Source organism: Elgaria multicarinata, chromosome 22 (genome assembly GCF_023053635.1).
Source record: "Elgaria multicarinata webbii isolate HBS135686 ecotype San Diego chromosome 22, rElgMul1.1.pri, whole genome shotgun sequence".
In the NCBI taxonomy this organism is placed as follows: Eukaryota; Metazoa; Chordata; class Lepidosauria; order Squamata; family Anguidae; genus Elgaria; species Elgaria multicarinata.
The window spans coordinates 14,649,418-14,667,613 of NC_086192.1; the positions used below are offsets into that span (position 1 = coordinate 14,649,418).

Sequence of the window (18,196 nt, forward strand, 5' to 3'; positions counted from 1 at the left end):
GGGAGAGCCCACCACCTCCCTAGGTCACTGATTCCATTGTCGTACTGCTCTAACAGTCAGGAAGTTTTTCCTAATGTCCAGCTGGAATCTGGCTTCCTGTCACTTGAGCCCGTTATTCCGTGTCCTGCACTCTGGGAGGATCGAGAAGAGATCCTGGCCCTCCTCTGTGTGACAACCTTTTAAGTCTTTGAAGAGTGCTCTCCCCTCCATCTTCTCTTCTCCAGGCTAAACATGCCCAGTTCTTTCCGTCTCTCTTCATAGGGCTTTGTTTCCAAACCCCTGATCCTCCTGGTTGCCCTCCTCTGAACACGCTCCAGCTTGTCTGCATCCTTCTTGAATTGTGGAGCAACAGTGAGGATTTCCCCCCCTAATGTTTTGTCATACTGCTCGAACAGTCAGGACCTTTTTCCTGTTGTCCAGCCGGAATATGGCTCCCTGTCACTTGAGCCCGTTATTCCGCGTCCTGCGCTCCAGGAGGATCGAGAAGAGATCCTGGCCCTTCTGTTCGTGTGCTCGTTTGTGAAAATGAAAACTAGGTGTCTTTCCTGAGCTGCTCACTTTCTCCTCCTCCTCTTTCTCCCCCAGCTTCGGAGTCATTCCCAGCACGCCCTTGGCCATCCACACCCCTTTGATGCCAAACCAGAGCATTGATGTGTCTCTTCCCCTCAACACCTTGGGCCCGGTCATGAAAATGGAACCACTTAACAACCTCCAGGTATGAACCCTGTGGTGTCCGGGGGAGGGCGCGTGGGGAGAGACAGGGGGGCGGACAGCGCTTGCGTTTGTGTTTTGGTAACGCCGGAGATTCGTTGAGGGGCGGCGGGGAGCAAGCGTGGCTACGTCTTCAAGCTTTTTTGACGAATGCCTCTTCAAAACGATGCACGGGGTGGAGACCGCACAGAAGGAGAATTCTTTCCTTCCCCTCCCGAAAGCTTGGGGTTGTCTGGTTAAATCGATTCAGGACAGACAGACAAAAGAGAGGAATTCTTCCCACCCCGTAGATCATTCCATGCGTTTCGCTGACACAAGGCGGCAAGTGCCACGTGAGCGTTGCAGCTTCTTCTGAAAAATAATACGAATGGGAAGGATTAGGGGGGAAAAGATCCTGCGCAAATTTGGGCGATTTGCACGAGGTGATTCGCGTCACAAACGTTTTCAGAGCGCATCAGAACATTTTACGTCAGGTGTCGGTGGAACTGGAAAGTCCCCCTCAGCTCTAGCTAACCTGGGTCACGGTGAGAGTCGTTGAGAATTGTAACCCAATAATATGCGTCCGAGAGAGCGATCTAATTTAGCATGTTTGCTTTACGTTTATTCTGTAAATAACAAAGCTAAACAAATGGTTAGAGGCCTGTCCTGATACGTCACAAGTACTTGACCTGAAATTTTTGAGAGGGGAACTTTAAGGCACGCTGAATGTGATTGAAATGTGATATTGGCTCAGTTCAGATAACACATTAGTCAGCAGTGGTTTTTGAACTCCACGGTGGAGTTTTTACACCACCGTTGAGAAATGTGGTGTCCGGAGGGAAAACGCCACCCCACGGTGAGTTTTTTTGGGAAAACACTCCACGCTGAATATGCACGCTGTGCAGAGCAGAGTTCCTGCACAACCGTCGTGTCGTGTGGCAGGCTCCGTGGCGTTTTCCGTCCCGTTGAGTTGACTTTTCCCCCTGGCTACAGAGTTCCGTGGCAAGAGCGGCGAAAGGAGCAAGTGCCACTCTAGGAGAGCCGCTGGGATTGGTTTTTTTGCAGCAATGGCTGATGGGATACCATCGGGAGGACCGGGGGAGGAGAGCGGATGGAGGAACTGTCCATCAAACACCGCGATGGATTTTACTCAACTCCACGGTAGCCCACAATCACACAACGGTGAAGTTAGAACACCTTGTGTGGTGAATACCTCCTAAAAACTCGACAATTGGGTGGAGTTTTCCCACCGCGTAGAGAAATACGTTGTCTGAACTGAGACCCCACGTTATTTTATTACGCTGGTCCCAATACGTCACAGGTACTTGACCTGAAATAATTTGAGAGGGAAACTTTAAGGCACACTGAATGCGATTGAAACGTGATACTGGGTAGAAATGTTATTGGAATATTTGTAAAATATTTCCAGACAATGGTCACGTACTTCCTTACGTTATTTCAATCGAAGGAAAACCCGAAGGTGCCAGAAACTGTTGACGCACGACTTCATTTTAGCAACCCGCAGAACTGCGCACCATCTGCTGTCAACCATTCACCTATTTCCAGAGTTTAGCTCTCCTTCCACTTCAGTTTTGCCGTCACTACCTATTCGTGCCATTTCACACCGAGACATAGATGTACTTTAATGACATAGATGTATTCTTCCGCACACTCTCTAGGAATAATCACCCGAAATACATCAGTTACAGCTTCGGAACTGACCCGCTTGTCCAATATTGTATTTTCCACCTGTCATCCGTCCATTCTTACGTACCGACTTACGAAACGGAACGTCGTCCACGTACAAATTAAGCCCTGGGAAATGTTCCATTTTGGTAAAATCTGCCGCCCCACTTCACCGGAGGCGATGGCATTAAACGAGGATTAGACGTTATGGGTTGGTTGGGGCGGAATGCTAAACCGTGGTTTGCGTTGACCGTAGTTTGCATTCATAGAATCATAGAATAGCAGAGTTGGAAGGGGCCTACAAGGCCATCGAGTCCAACCCCCTGCTCAATGCTGGAATCCACCCTAAAGCATCCCCGACAGATGCTTGTCCAGCTGCCTCTTGAAGGCCTCTAGTGTGGGAGAGCCCACCACCTCCCTAGGTCACTGATTCCATTGTCGTGCTGCTCTAACAGTCAGGAAGTTTTTCCTGATGTCCAGCCGGAATCTGGCTTCCTGTCACTTGAGCCCGTTATTCCGTGTCCTGCACTCTGGGAGGATTGAGAAGAGATCCTGGCCCTCCTCTGTGTGACAACCTTTCAAGTCTTTGAAGAGTGCTATTATGTCTCCCCTCAATCTTCTCTTCTCCAGGCTAAACATGCCCAGTTCTTTCATGGATCCTATTCCACGCGTTCAGGCAAACCAACTCCCTGAGAAATCCTGCGTGGTATGCCAAGCAGACAGGTTTATTAACCGTGCAAGTCACCTTTATTTTTCTCCTTCTGGCGGTCCTCTGCTCTGCACTTTATGGTTAATTAATGAACCTTCCGGCAGGCAGCTAGAAATAGTGCCGTCTCGACTCTGGGGGCTTTGGGTTGGGGCGGGGGGTGAACAGGAGAGAGGCAGCTTTTGTTAAAGCCAACGTATAATTGCTGGTAAGTTGCATTTTCATTTCTATGGATTTTGGATGTATTCTTTGCTACATGTGTGTATATATTTTTTAAAAAAAAAACTGAAAAAGAAAAGAAAAATCAGACGAGGGAGAAGCAACGGAAAATGCTTCTTCACATGGTGTGGGCGGGTGAGAAGGTTGGGAGCTGAAAATATCATGCCAGTCCAGGTCCAGGCCCGATTCAAAGTGCTGGTATTAACATTTAAAGCCCTAAACGGCTTGGGGCCAGGCTGTCTGAAGGAACGCCTCCTCCCGTATGTACCTGCCCGGACCCTAAGGTCATCCTCAGGGGTCCTTCTCCGCGAGCCCCTGCCAAAAGAAGTGAGGCAGGTGGCTACCAGGAGCAGGGCCTTCTCTGCTGTGGCACCCCGGCTGTCAAATGAGCTCCCTAAGGAGGTTCGCTTGGCACCTACACTATATTCTTTTAGACGCCAGGTGAAGACCTTTTTATTCTCCCAGCATTTTAACAGTCTATAAATAAATTTTAACTCGGCGTTTTAAATTCGTAATTTTGCACTGCTGCTGTTTTGATCTGGTTGAGCTTTTATATTGTGTTTTATATTATGGTTTTAGACTGCTTGTTTTATACTTTGAACGGTTTTAGTTTTTGTGAACCGCCCAGAGAGCTCCGGCTATTGAGCGGTATAGAAATGCAATAAATAAATAAATAAAATATCCTGACGGGCCCAAAGGTGGCCATAACAGGCCTTTAAGCTCCCACTGGCGTAGTTCACATGTAACAAAAACTACAGGCACCCTCGAACACTGGGGGGTTCCCTTTCTATTACAATGCAATAGACGTTTTCTCTTATTTTTTTTATGGGGAGATGGCCAAGGAGAAGCCGTCACCGCCTATGGCAGCCGCTTCCACTGGCACACACCGCGTTCCCCAACCTGGTGCCCTCCAGATGTGTCAGATTGGCTAGAATTGATGGGAGTTGAAGTCCATAACAACTGGAGGGAGCCCAGTTGGAGAACGCTGGTCAAACAGCTCTGCTAGGTTGTTTCTCTTAACGTTGAGCTGAAATCTGTTAGGATGTAGCCCTGGCCTCTGGAGAGACAGAGGACCTTCTTCATCCTGGTTAAAAAAATCCCAGGCGTGTTTATAGTCAAAGGAGGACTTCGACTTCAAAATCAATAGGCTGTATTATGCGAATCAATCAGTCTAATAGCGATTCAGTTTACACACACCTGGCAAACGAACACTACGGTCCCCGATTAAGCTGGCTAAAGAGTTGTTTGGTTGTGGTTGATGAATCATGGGTTGTTGTAGCGCCATCAGGGCCGATGATTTCCCCACGAGATGTTTTAGACGGCCGCTAGCAGCATTCCTGACCGTTGGCCGTGCTGGCCGGGGCAGGGCTTTGCGTCGGCGAAGTCTGGGGCCGATAGAATCAGGCGGGGTAAAAGGCGTGTTCTGTGGGATGTTTGCTATTTGCTGCCTCCCGTAGCGTCCCCCCTTCAGTCGCGCCGTGCGTTCGCGAGGGCCCCTTCTCGGCCGCGGAGATCCGTTGGGCAGGGCTGCTCAGAGTCGCCCGTGGCTCATTAAAGAAAACTAAAAAAACACACACCACAGGTTGTGTAATCTGCCTCGTTGCTGCGTTTGCGTTCCTGCGGACGGAGCGTGAGGTCTTCTCAAGAGCGTCTTGACGGAGCCTCGTGACTGCGCTGGTCTAGATTTCCGCTAGCGCCGCTGCCTCCTCGGGGACGTTTTCTTCATGCGATGGACTCAGCCGCTTCCAGGCCACCTGGCACTCGGCTGGCTCTCTAGCGCTGCAGGGTGTCAGCAAAGCAAGTGCGTACACGGGCGCTGCTTTGGGGACGGCAAAAACTAGCAGGACGGCACGGACCTTGCAGCGCACAAGAGGCAGGACGCCGCCAAGCGGTTGGTGGTTGAAGAAAGGGGTGGGGCCTGTGGAAGGAAGTGTGGCCTTCCGGATTTGGCCACCTGAGCCTGACTTTCCTCACCCCTGCTTTGATGCTGTTCGCATGTAAGGACAACCCATGGCTTAATTAACCTCTGGCTTGTTGAATTGTGGGGTTTTTATTACGGCCGAATCTGGGTTAACTGTTAACCATGAACAGCCCATGAAGAGGACCCAGGGTGGTGGGTTGCGTTGTGACCTGTGTGGGTCATTCAAACCATGGTCTGTTGTTATGTCCAGACCCAGAGCGGTGGCTTGGGACTGGGTTATTTCGTCAGCTTACAAAGGCGGCTCTTGGGTGTCGCAAAAGCTCCTGGGATACGTGCTCGGAGCCAGCGAAAGAGGGACGGAACAAAAAACTACCCATGAATTGGAAAAACAACCCATGATGTACTGTGTCGTCTGGTGGCTGACTCAACAAGCCATGGGTTGTCATTATATGCAAAGAGGGTCAAACGTCCTTGGATTTTCCTTCAATACACTAACACGGCTGCCCTTCTGAAAGCTTTTTTAAACAGAGTAAAAGGAAAAGTCCCAAATGGATTTTCTTTACACCCAGAAGTCCCGTGATGCTTCTCAAAGCGCTACAGCTCTATAGTTTGCCTCACCCAACCCTCTAGGGATTTTTTTTTAACCCAGCCAGAGAGCGAATCAAACGCTATTATCAACATTAATTAGTAACTTAACGATTGCCCTAATTGCCTGGGATTGTGTTCCGTTTCAAAATGGTAATTAACTGTATTTTCAGGTGACACGCCTGAGAAAGAAGGCTTCCATGTGTATACACACACACACAGAGCTCTTTGGCGGGGCTAGGATCAGGCTGCCTTCTTACACCCACTTACCTGGGAGTAAGCCCTGTTGAACTCAGTGGGACTTACTTCTGTGTAGGCACGTAAAGGATTGCCCTGTTAGTCAAAATTAAAGCATGAAAAGAAAGTGTCTGCCGTTGAGATGTCATGTCTTTAAGTAGCTGCAAGCGTTGGGATGAAAATAATTTCCGAGTGAAAGCTTTGGAGTGTTTTGAATGTAATATTTAAACCAGGCAAATTTTGCACCTCCTCAATCAGATCTATCGGTTCCGCCGTTTTTGGCATACCGGGAACATCTTTGTGGGAAATTCCCCAAAATGTTTTCTGGAAAACGTTCCGATCCCACATTTCCCAGAAATCGACTTCGCTGGCTCTGCTGCCCATTTTTGATTTCCGCTTTACCAAACGGAACCGGCTTCTCGCGGGTTGGAAGGTCCCTTAATTTGACATGGCGAAACCGTCAAGCGAATTTAGGCTCAGAGTTGGACCCGTTTTGGCTGCCTCCTAGGCTCGGCCCCCCCCTGCAGTCGCTGAGGGAGGGGCCCGTCCGCTCCATTCCCTTGAGGGGGGCAGGAGCCATACAACCCCATCCATCAGACTACTGCCTGACCTTACAGACATCTGCCACCTAGTGCCTGAAGTCGTTACTGCCGGTTCCAAAAACGTGCACACATTTAAATTACTTTAAATTAAAGTAAATGTGTTTTAAAAACAAAATAACCCTGAGCTGCACACCCCTAGCGGTCCCCTTAAGAGGCATGCCAAGTTTTGGGCATGTACGTTTCACAGTTCGGGTGCTGTTCTGATGACGGACATCCTCTCCATGTGTGTATCGGTCACTTTGATTGGGAAGCAGGCTCAAAAACCGAGAAATAAGTTCCTCTCTTTCTTTTGGGGCAGGTGGCCGTGAAGAACAACATTGACGTCTTCTACTTCAGTTGCCTTATCCCCCTCAACGTGCTCTTTGTAGAGGATGGCAAAATGGGTGAGTGATACCTGTCCGTCGCACGGCTTAGGACCTCATATTAGGACGGGCCTCTAAATGCGTTGGGGATAACTAAGGCGTATTATAATTGAAATCTGTTTTGCTTCAGCATGTTGGAAAGTCTGGTGTGACTTACAGCAGAGTTGCTTTATACAGAGAAAGCGTGGCAGCACAGCATTTAGTATTGGAGACAATAAATGCAGGCTAGAACTAGCCTAAAAGAAGTTCAAATCAACTTACTTTATTAGTGCATTTAACTACAAGCGCCCTTGAACGCTGTGGGGGTACCCTTTCATTACCCTTTCTATTACAACGCAATAGACGTCTTCTCTTATTTTTTTATGGAGAGATGGCCGTTTAGTCTGTGCTTAAACACTTCCAGCAAAGGAGAAGCCGTCACCGCCTATGGCAGCCGCTTCCACTGGCACACACCGCCTTCCCCTCCTGGTGCCCTCCAGATGTGTCAGATGTGTCAGTGGCTGCAGTTCGAAGGCTATCCCGGGCGGACATGTCGGATGCCTCAAAGAGCTCTTGGAAACAGGAGGCTCACCCTAACCTTTTCCCACCTCCGCAGAGCGCCAGGTCTTCCTCGCGACTTGGAAAGACATTCCGAATGAAAATGAGCTCCAGTTCCAGATCAAGGAGTGTCACCTCAACGCCGGTAAGTAGAGAACCGTACGTTTTCTTTTCGAAGGGCTGCCCTCAATGGCCCGTCCCACAGGCGTCTCTGCTAGACCACGGGCTGGCTAGATTTGTGGACCCTGGCTTAGCTGAGGAAGGAGCCACGGCTTCGGTCTGGCCTAGCGTTCTCTCCCTGCCCAGCGAGGAGGAGCGTCTTCTGCCTGCCGTCATGAGGCTTCCTTGCTCTGAAATGTCGTGTTCCAGCCGGTAGATCAAATACTTCTGTTTAAGGAAAGAGCCACGCAATGCACTTCAGTGCGCTTGAGGGGTGTTCAGTTAGCTCTATCAAAGCTAATGTATGAATGGCACCGAGGACGTTTTCCACAGGGTGGCGGGTTAACCGTGCAGCGTGCCTTATCTTTCCTCGAATGAACCCCCCCTCCTTGAGAACCCGTGGCTTGCTGTTGGGTTGTTCAGAGTGGTTTACAAGCCACGTTGCATGATTAACAAGGCCCCCCCTTCAGAAAATGTCCTAGGTTCAGACGACACGCCAACCCACGGTTCACAAACAATCCACACTCAACCAACGAACGTGTTGTGTGAACAGCACAGGCCTTCTCCCGCCCCCTGAATTTGCCTCACTCCCCTTTCAAAGCCATCTAAGCCGGCTGATGGAATGATGGGAGTTGTAGTCCGACACATCCGGAGGGTGCCAGGTCGGAGAAGGCTGAATGCCCATATTGGGAGTGGGACCACGCCCCTGCCCAGCCACGAAGCTCAACCAGACCTTTCTCCACAACCACGAGGATTAGAAAGTTATTTTATTTTAAGGAGAAGAAACATAGCTCTCCAGTAGAGCCTTTGCTTTGCGCCCTGAAAGTTTCAGGTTAAGTTTCCAGCTCGGAAAAGAATCTGGCCCGAAACCCTGGAGAGCTGATGCTGCCAGTCTGTGCTGACAGTACTAGGCTAGCTAGACTAAGGCAGCTTCTGCTGTTCCAGTGTTGCTGGCAGGAAGAGCTTGGAGCTAAAATATGCTGGTATTTCGGCTCCGCCCCTTTCCCTCCGCCCCCCACCGGAATTGAACCCGGCCCTCGGGCTGAAAGAGTTTCGGCGCCCCGTGGCGGAGTCCTCCCTCCCTGCCTCATCTCTGCCAAGGTGCTCCCTGTTTGGGGTTGCTCCTGACGACTCGCTTCCCGGGGCCTTCCCTCCCTGGCCCTGTCTCGTCGCTGCCGCTTCGGGATCCTTTGTGTCATCCGAGCTGGAGATGCCGCCGTCTTCCTCTTCCTCGGCCGACCTTGGTAGCCGAGAAACGCGAGCGGGAGGTGGAACAGGCAGCTGAGGCAGCCTCTGTAATTGCTGCGGGAGCGCGGCCTCGGCTCCGGAGAGCGGGGAAGCCAGCCTGAGACGAGAAAGAAGTGACACAATCTTGTTTATCAGGCGTGACCCACTTTTCAGGCGCGCGCTCTCTCTCTCCCGTAAGCAGAGTGAAAACGGCAGATCGTCATACGGGCTATCGCTTCTCCCCCAGTGACAGCTCGCTCTCAGGGAGGCCTTGGTCTCCCCCGCCCAACCACCCCCCCCCTTGTCAGTGGGGGAGAGATCTCTTATCTGGGAAGACGGCTGCGAGGCAGTGTTTGGAACGCGGAAAGGTTCCCTGCCAGGCACAGGACAGCACGGGAGAAGAGCAGCAGGGTGATCCGAGCTCCTGAGCAAGAGGCTCTGTTCAGGACCGGATCCTGCCATCGCGTGGAGCAAGGGCGGAATCTGGCGCCGGGCGTCCTCAGAATCTCAGCTTGTATTTAAAAAATAATAATCAAGTTTCTAGCCCTTCGTATCGGCCTGCCGAGATTGGCCTGAAAGCACGTGAGCAACGAATGGCAGAATGAAATCCTCAAAGCTTGCAGCCCATAAAACCGGGTGGTGGTGCAGAGAACCTCTTTCAGTCCGAGAGCTGAGTTGCATTTCAGAGAAGGGGGGCCGGCTTCCAGATGTGGGCGGGGGCCCAAAGACCGACCCCCCCTCCCCGCCCAGCAAATGTCACCATAAAGCTCTTCTCGCCCGTAACTAAGGAGATGCATTTCAACCTCTTAGAATGGGTGTTAAGACTGCAGAAACACCCACCCACACCCACACACCGAAAACACTGAGTGTTTTGTGGTTGGGGAGAAAGGGGGTGGGACCAGGATAGGGGGCGGAGCTACCTGGGGAACATGGGCAGGGAGAGAATTGGCCACTGACCCTTTGAGCGAGAGAAAGAGAGTTAAGGGCAGCTAAGAAGAGAGAACGGAATTTAAACGATGCCATCCAATGTGGATGACACTTCACGATGTAGCTACTACAACTCCCGTTATCCTTGACCATTAGCCGTGCTGGTTGGGCCTGATGGGACAACACCTTGTTGGGACCTCGGTTCCTGATCCCTGGAGCTGCGTGAGCGAAACAGGAGAGATTCCTCTCCCAGGCGCTTGCAGATGAAGCTTCTGAAAGTGGGGAAGCCGTAGCAGCCACGTGGAGGTGACGGGAAGCCGGGGAAAGATCCGGTTTCAGCCCACTCACGCAGGCGTCGCTTCAGCAAGGAGACAAGGACGAAGCGGCGATTTGGGAGAAGCGGTGCGGAGGGAACGCTGGAGGCAGCGGCGGGTGTGTTCCGGGAGGGCGATCAAGGCGTAAATGCCACTTGCACTACCAGAGGCAGGACGCCTGGGTGCACCAGTTGCTGGGGAACATGGGCAGGAGGGTGCTGTTGCACCATGTCCTGCTTTGGTTGGCCCCTGTGTGAACAGAGTGCTGGACTAGATGGACCCTTGGTCTGATCCAGCATCAGGGCGCTTCTGATGTTCTTATGGAGTGGCTGGACTTGAAAGGTTGTCACACAGAGTAGGTGTGAAGAATAGCAAATAAGAGGAAGGACTTCTTCACACAGTGCAGAGTTAAACTGTGGAACTCACTACCACAGGATGTAGTGAAGGCCACCAACCGGGATGTCTTTAAAAGGGGGTTGGATAAATTCCTGGAGGCGAAGGCTATCCATGGCTACTAGCCCTGATGGTTGTGTGCTATCTCCAGTATTCGAGGCAGTAAGTTTGGGCGCACCAGTTGCTGGGGAACATGGGTGGGAGGGTGCTGTTGCACCATGTCCTTCTTGTTCATCCCTGGCCGATGGCTGGTTGGCCCCTGTGTGAACAGAGTGCTGGACTGGATGGACCCTTGGTCTGATCCAGCAGGGCTCTGTTGATGATGATGATGATGATGATAATAAGGCATAGTATCCAGATGTTAAAAGCACTTTCCGTTTCTGAGCAACCCTAACAAGAGCTCTTATAGGAGTGTTTATTCCCATATTTCAGCGTTTTCAAAAGGGGAGTGTCACAGCTCCAGACTTGACTCCATTTGTGTGACCAGAAGTGTCTCGATAGCTACTAGGGCTAGTAGCTATCAAGGGTTACTAGTCCCGATGGCTCTGTGTTACCTCCAGTAGCAGAGGCAGGACGCCTCGGTACACCAGTTGCTGGGGAACATGGGCGGGAGGGTGCTGTTGCGCCATGTCCTGCTTTGATGGTCCCTGGTCGACAGCTGGTTGGCTACTTTGTGAGCAGAGTGCTGGGCTAGAGGGACCCTGGGTCTGATCCAGTCTTAGGGCTCTTCTGACGTTCTTCAGATTTGCAGGACGGCGAAACCTGTAACATGGATTACTCACCCCCTTCCCGACTCAGCATTCCTGGGAAGCAAAAGAGAAGGGGAGGAAGAGAAGAAAGGCCCTCCACGGTAGCCGAACGTTGCCCTTGTAATAAATTGGACGACGCGTCGTCCAATTTATTACAAGGGCAACGTTCGGCTACCGTGGAGGGCCGTTTCTTCTCTTCCTCCCCTTCTCTTTTTTCTGATTCCAACAATCCGCTGCTCCTAGCAGTACCTCTTCCCGTCCACTTCCCTCTAGGTTTTTCTTTTCTCTTCCAAAAACGAATTATTTTTAAATGTTCCAGCGCACAATTATCGCCGCAACAAAAGCCAAATCCTGGGGTTTTCGAAGTGGGAAGGCGGCACAATAGCAGGCCCCGGGCGCAGGCCGAGACGAACGGACGGGCTTCGTTTCCTCGGTGCCCGCTGCCCGCCTCCGGCTCCGTTGGGGGGCCCCTCGGCCAATCAATAGCAGCCTGCCCGCTTCCCCGGGGCCTGGCCGGCCTCGCCCCGAGCCCCCACTCGCCCCCGTCGTCAATTACACGGCCGCCCTCCGGCGCTGCGTTCTTGAAACGTGTCGGGAAGCCGGAAACGTAACAATTAAGTCGACAGTGGGAAGGCGGTGGCCTTTGTGCCGCTCACAGGCGGGTGTGTGTGTGTGTGTTTCTCCGGCACATGTCAAAAGAGCTCCGTTGAGCAGAAACGAGGGAGGGGGGAACGCTATTTCAAGAACCGTCACTGCAAGAGCGGAGCACAGCAGCCGCAAGAAGGTTCAGGGTGGGAGGGGAGAGATCATGGCGTTCGCTTAGAGGCCCCAGATAGAATCCCCCCCCCCAATGCCTTTTTGAGCCTGGAAGGCCGCACCTGGAAGGTCTGGAGAAGCTGGAAAGGGGAACTCTAGAACTGGGGTGGGTGGAAGGAGCTAGGAGCAGCAGCGTGAGGTGTAGTAGCTAGCAGGGCCCCGCTCCGTTGACCAGAGCAAAGGCGAAAAGGCTCGGAGTGTTTATACCTGGCCAGTCCTGATAGTTATCCCTGATCGGGCGGGTTTAGCTGATCAGCTTTAGCCCCAACTAGAGAAAACTGACCCAGCCACGGTGAGGCAGGCCTCGCGTGTTTATTTATTTATTTATTTATTGCACTTATATACCGCTCCCATAGCCAGAGCTCTCTGGGCGGTTTACAGAAATTCTAAAATTGAGATAAAAACAAGTATACAAAATTTAAAATTTTAAAACACAGAACACACACACACATAAACCATTAAAAAGGCTAAACATGTGGGTGATTAAGATGTGCCGCCATATGCCTGGGCAAAGAGGAAAGTCTTAACCTGGCGCCGGAAAGATAGCAGCGTTGGCGACAGGCGAGCCTCGTCAGGGAGATCGTTCCAGAGTCTGGGGTCCACCACCGAAAAGGCCCTGTCCCTCGTTGCCACACCCCGAGCCTCTCTCGGAGTAGGCACCCGGAAGAGGGCCTTAGATGTTGAACGTAGTGACCGGGTATCATAGAATCATAGAATAGCAGAGTTGGAAGGGGCCTACAAGGCCATCGAGTCCAACCCCCTGCTCAATGCAGGAATCCACCCTAAAGCATCCCTGACAGATGGCTGTCCAGCTAGTATATTCACTTTGGGAGAGGCGTTCCATTTATTTACAGTGTATACAGCTTCCCGTTCAGAATTTCAGAGCGGCGGACAAAATAAAGTAGAATAAAAACATATTACAAGTATTTTAAAAGAAACAATGTGCAAAATAAACCGAGGCCGGTCATCAAGGCAACGTTTTCAGGAGGCGCCGAAAGGAATACAGTGTTGGTGCCTGCCTGACCTCCGGAGGCAGGGAATTCCACAGGAGGGGGGCCACCATGCTGAAGGCTCTGCCCTTGGTGGACTCCGATTGGAGGATGGGTCTATGTGGGACCACCAGGAGCAGGCCCTCGGATGACCTCAGTGACCGGGCAGGTTGGTAAGGGAGAAGGCTCTCTCTCTCTCAGGTATCCTGGTCCCAAGTGGTTTAGGGCTTTGTACACAAGTACAAGAACCTTCAACCTGGCCCGGTAGCGAATAGGCAGCCAGTGCAGTTCCCTCAGCAGAGGAGTTCCATGCTGGAAAGGGGCAGCTCCGGACAACAGCCGAGCTGCAGCATTCTGCACTAGCTCCAGCTTCCGGAGCAGCTTCAAGGGCAGCCCCACATAGAGCGCGTTACAGTAATCCAATCTTCAGGTTACCAATGCCTGTACCACCGTGGCCCAGCTATCCCTGTCCAGGAGAGGCCGTAGTTGGCGAACCAACCGAAGATGGTAAAAGGCACTCCGAGCCGTGGCGGCTACTTGAGCCTCCAATGACAGAAATGGGTCTAAGAGTACCCCCAAACTACGAACCTGATCTTTCAGAGGGAGGGCAACCCCATCCAGAACAGGCAGTGAGCCTCTCTCCCGGACTCGGGAACCTTGTTTACGTCCAGGTTAGATTACTGCAGTGCACGCTATGCGGGGCTGCCCTTGAAGACTATTCCGAAGCTGTGACCGGTTCAGAATGCGGGAGCCAGAACGCTTCTGGGCACTACTCTTTTGGGCTGCGTTGCTCGTATTCTGTATCGTTTAGGTTGGCTGCCTACTCAAGGCGCTGCATTTGGCCTTGTTGGTTTGGAGACCCGTTCTCGGCTGCGTGTGCCTGCCAATGCAGGAAAAGGGCATCGGGGGTCCTACTCACTGACCTACCGACAAGGGCCAGGAGGCTGGAGGGTACTGAGGCTAGGGCTTTCTCAGTGGTGGCTCCGTGCGTGCTCCTGTGCATTCTTGATGTCCCAGTGCTGCTGTCTTGCGTCTGCCCTACTCCATTTCATAGAATCATAGAACAGCAGAGTGGGAAGGGGCCTACAAGGCCATCCAGTCCAACCCCCTGCTCAAGGCAGGAATCCACCCTAAAGCATCCCTGACAGAGGGCTGTCCAGCTGCCTCTTGAAGGCCTATAGTGTGGGAGAGCCCACAACCTCACCAGGCAACTGATTCCATTGTCGTACTGCTCTAACGGTCAGTACGTTTTTCCTGATCATAGAATCATGGAATAGCAGAGTTGGAAGGGGCCTACAAGGCCATCGAGTCCAACCCCCTGCTCAAGGCAGGAATCCACCCTAAAGCATCCCTGACAGAGGGCTGTCCAGCTGCCTGGCGGCCTCCGGACGGTTTGGCTAGATCCCATCAGCCCCACCAGCATGGCCAATTATTGGAGATTATGGCAGTTGGAGTCCAAAACATCTAGAGGCCCCCCGCCGGTCCTGGATTGAGATGGTCTTGAGTAAGTCTCTCTCTCCCAGCTCATTGACTCGGGCTCTCTTTAGGTTGAGACGCAAGGGATTGGGCCCGCTGGCACCTGCGCTCCACTTCCCCATGTACGTCTCGCGGGGCTTGCGCACATCCGGGAGTGGAGCGACCGGCCCAACGGGCGAGTCGGCGGGTCTCGCCACGGCCCTGCGCTGCAACTTCCGCGCGAGCCACTGCCGAGAAAGGCAGCCCCGTCACGTGGGCCTGAACGGCTCGGCCTTCTGTGTCAGGCACTGCCAGGCAGGCACTGTTGCCTAGCAACTGTGCTGGATCCCCGAGAAGCTGACATCAACCGTGGCATGCGACGGCCAGGAGATGGGGGGGGGGCGACGTGGCTGGCATCGCCGGCTGTGAATGAAAGGCACAGAACTCCGACTCCCTGTGTAGTAAAACAAGGGGAGCCGATGCGTCGGACTACAACTCCCAGCATGCATGCCCCAGCCGGTCCAGTACATCTGGCGGGGAAAGTCTACCATGTGCAGTTCAGTGGAGGCTGGTGGCTCCGACGTCAGTGGGGCAGTGAATCCACTCCTGGTTTCAGTCTGAACCGGTCAGGAGCTTTGGACCTTGGAGGGCTCCTTTCGAGCTCTGACTGGTTCGGAATGAAACCCGGAGTGGATTCAGCGCCCTGCTGGCATGGGAGCCTCCGCTGTCCGCCAGTTCCCCACACAATTGATTTTTTTTTTTTAATTTTAATTCCTTAAGGGTACTTTTAATAACTGGGAGCCTGGCACTCCGCAAGGCAAAGTGCCACCCTCCGGCGCCGTCTTTTAGTTCAGAAGAGCGGTTTTGGTTTTTTGGAGCCTTTTCTTCCAGCCTCCCGGGTTCGCCTCCCGGGAAATGAGTGTCTTGTACACCTTCCGTGGCAGCCATTGTAGGAACGGGCAAGCCAAACATTTGCAGCCCGGGTGGCGGGATGAGGGTTCATTTTGGAGAAAAGTTGGGATTTTCTGGCAATTCCAGGAGGGACGCATCATAGAATCATAGAAAAGCAGAGTTGGAAGGGGCCTACAAAGCCATCTAGTCCAACCCCCTGCTCAAGGCAGGAATCCACCCCTGCGTTACCTGGGGACGACGGGATTTGCAGGCCAAGGCCTCCGGTGGGTGTGCCGTGTCGGGGAAGGCCGCCCTTAAAATGTGAGGCAAGGAGATGTTGCAGTTTTTGGAAGCCCCAGATGTTTGCCCCGTGAGCTCCTTGAAGTCAGGGACCGTCTTCCCTTCCAATTGCTCTGCCGAGGGTGACACACACAGCCCCCCAAGCAGGGCACGGGGCCTCCCGCTGCTCCAGCAAGTGGCCCCGGGAGAAGGGTGCCATCTAGCCATCGTGGTTAACGGCTGCAGAGGAATCAACCGACCTGGGTCTGCACACTTGAGTAGCCACGAAACGTCTCGGTGGAGCCGATGGAGATACGCTTGAATCTCAGTCTCCACACACATGTCTCCAGTGTGGTCCTCGTTTTCTCCCTCCCTTTCTGCCAGGGGTATTGGACCCCTTTCAGGCCGCATTCCAGGGGTGGTCGGGATAGACCTTAGAGTCGAGAAACCAGCGCGACGGGCGGGTCGGTGGGTCTCGCTCGGGCACCGGCGTTTCCCCCTGGCCCTGCCGAGGGCGCCACGCCGTTCGGAGCCAACCTTGGGAACGGGGCAGGGCCCCCAATAGAAACGCCAGCCTTGTTTTAACTTAAAAGCTCTGACTGGCAGCAACCGTGCTGCAGGGGAGGCGTTTCGGTCGGGTGCAAAAGCTGGGAAATGGTTGGCAGTCAGGGGGAAACGGGTGGGGAAAGGGTGAACCCCGGATAAGGGCCCACAGGCCTGCGGTTCCCCACCCTGGCAGTAGACCCGTTGACCTCAAATGGACTGAAGTTGGATCTGATCCCCGGCCGTCTTCAAGGGCAGCCCTACGTGAAGCGCGTTCCAGCGGGGATTGAACCGGTTTAGATGCTTCCGTTGGATCTAACGCGGCTTTTCGTTCCGTCCTCCTTTCCTTTCCCCGAAGACACCGTTTCCAGCAAGCTGCAAAGCAACAACGTTTACACCATCGCCAAGCGCAACGTCGAGGGCCAGGACATGCTGTACCAGTCGCTGAAGCTCACCAACGGAATCTGGATACTTGCTGAGCTGCGCATTCAGCCGGGCAACCCCAACTACACGGTAAGGGGCCGGAGACACCTCCGTCCTCCCTGGGCGCTCCTGGGATATTTCCAGCCTGACCTGGAATAGGCCCTGGGTGTAGTGGTGCCCAGTTCCTTTTTTTTTTCTTCACAAATTCAAATGAAGTTCCTAGTCCTCATGAGGTGATGATGCCTTAGGGCAGGTAAAATATATATAAGGGCTTTAAAAAAACACCTTAGTTAATCTTACCAGCTGCAGTCCTTTGGGGCGCGATCCTATGCATGTTTAGAGAGGACGAAGGCCTACAATCCTATGCATGTTTAGACAGGAAGAAGGCCTACAATCCTATGCATGTTTAGAGAAGACGAAGGCCTACAATCCTGTGCATGTTTAGAGAGGGCGAAGGCCTACAATCCTATGCATGTTTAGACAGGAAGAAGGCCTACAATGCTATGCATGTTTAGACAGGAAAAGGCCCTACAATCTTATGCATGTTTAGAGAGGACGAAGGCCTACAATCCTATACATGTTTAGACAGGAAGAAGGCCTACAATCCTATGCATGTTTAGAGAGGAACAGGTCCTACAATTCTATGCATGTTTAGACAGTCGAATTGGGGGTGGGGGGGTACCACAACCTTCGTTTCCGGTTTCTTTTTCTGCCCTCCACCCCGCCCTCTGGGTGCTTGAATTCCCTTGAAATAATCCAGATTTCTCTCCCGCAGCTCTCTCTGAAATGCCGCGCTCCAGAAGTGTCCCACTACGTCTACCAGGTCTATGACGGCATTTTGAAAAACTAACCCCTCGAAGCCGCCGCCGCCGCCGCTGCCGCCTCACCCCACGGAGAAGCGAGAGGGAGGAGCAGCGCCACACACTCCGCTGCCCCCCTTTTTTTTTTGTCGGCTCAGGCCAGGAACACTCTCTCTCTCTCGATGTGGGGCGGAGGGGGGCGGGTCGGCGGGTCGGCAGCCCCTGTGTTGTGTCGGCGGCCTCGGCCCGACCTGCCAAGGCGGAACCAAGGTAGCGAGTAGCGTTCCGGTAACCGTAGGGGGGGGGGGAACGGCCCCGTTTGATACTTTTAGCGTCTGTGACCAGTTTGTAGCCACTCGGCGTCGCCCTGTTTCCCCCGCCGTCCCGTGCCACGTCCGTCTCGTCCGTTTGTGCCCGTGCGCTTCCCACATCTCGTGCCAACGCTTCGCATTCCCCAAACCACTGTAGGCCTCTAGTTGGTATTTTGTAAGACGCACCCTCGTTTTCAACGCACACACACACACACAATCTCTCCGCCAGGCCGGAGGCACCGGAGACAACACCCCCCCACACCACACAGCACTTTATTCTTTTGTATTCGCGCACTTCTGACGACGGTTATTTTTATTTTGTTTGGCGACTCACCGGCTGTTTAAAGCAGGCAGAGATCAAGGACGGAGCCTCCG

General features: G+C 52.9%; 1 protein-coding gene across 1 annotated transcript in view; it reads left to right on the plus strand.

The window, feature by feature from the left end:
- AP2B1 (adaptor related protein complex 2 subunit beta 1) overlaps positions 1-18,196 on the plus strand; it is a 44,102-nt gene extending 25,906 nt beyond the window's left edge. The window contains exons 18-22 of the mRNA XM_063146364.1: positions 586-715; positions 6,945-7,029; positions 7,604-7,690; positions 16,646-16,800; positions 17,486-18,196. Of these exons, the coding sequence (XP_063002434.1) occupies positions 586-715; positions 6,945-7,029; positions 7,604-7,690; positions 16,646-16,800; positions 17,486-17,560 (532 nt within the window). The 3' untranslated portion in view covers positions 17,561-18,196. The remainder of the gene's footprint in view (positions 1-585; positions 716-6,944; positions 7,030-7,603; positions 7,691-16,645; positions 16,801-17,485) is intronic.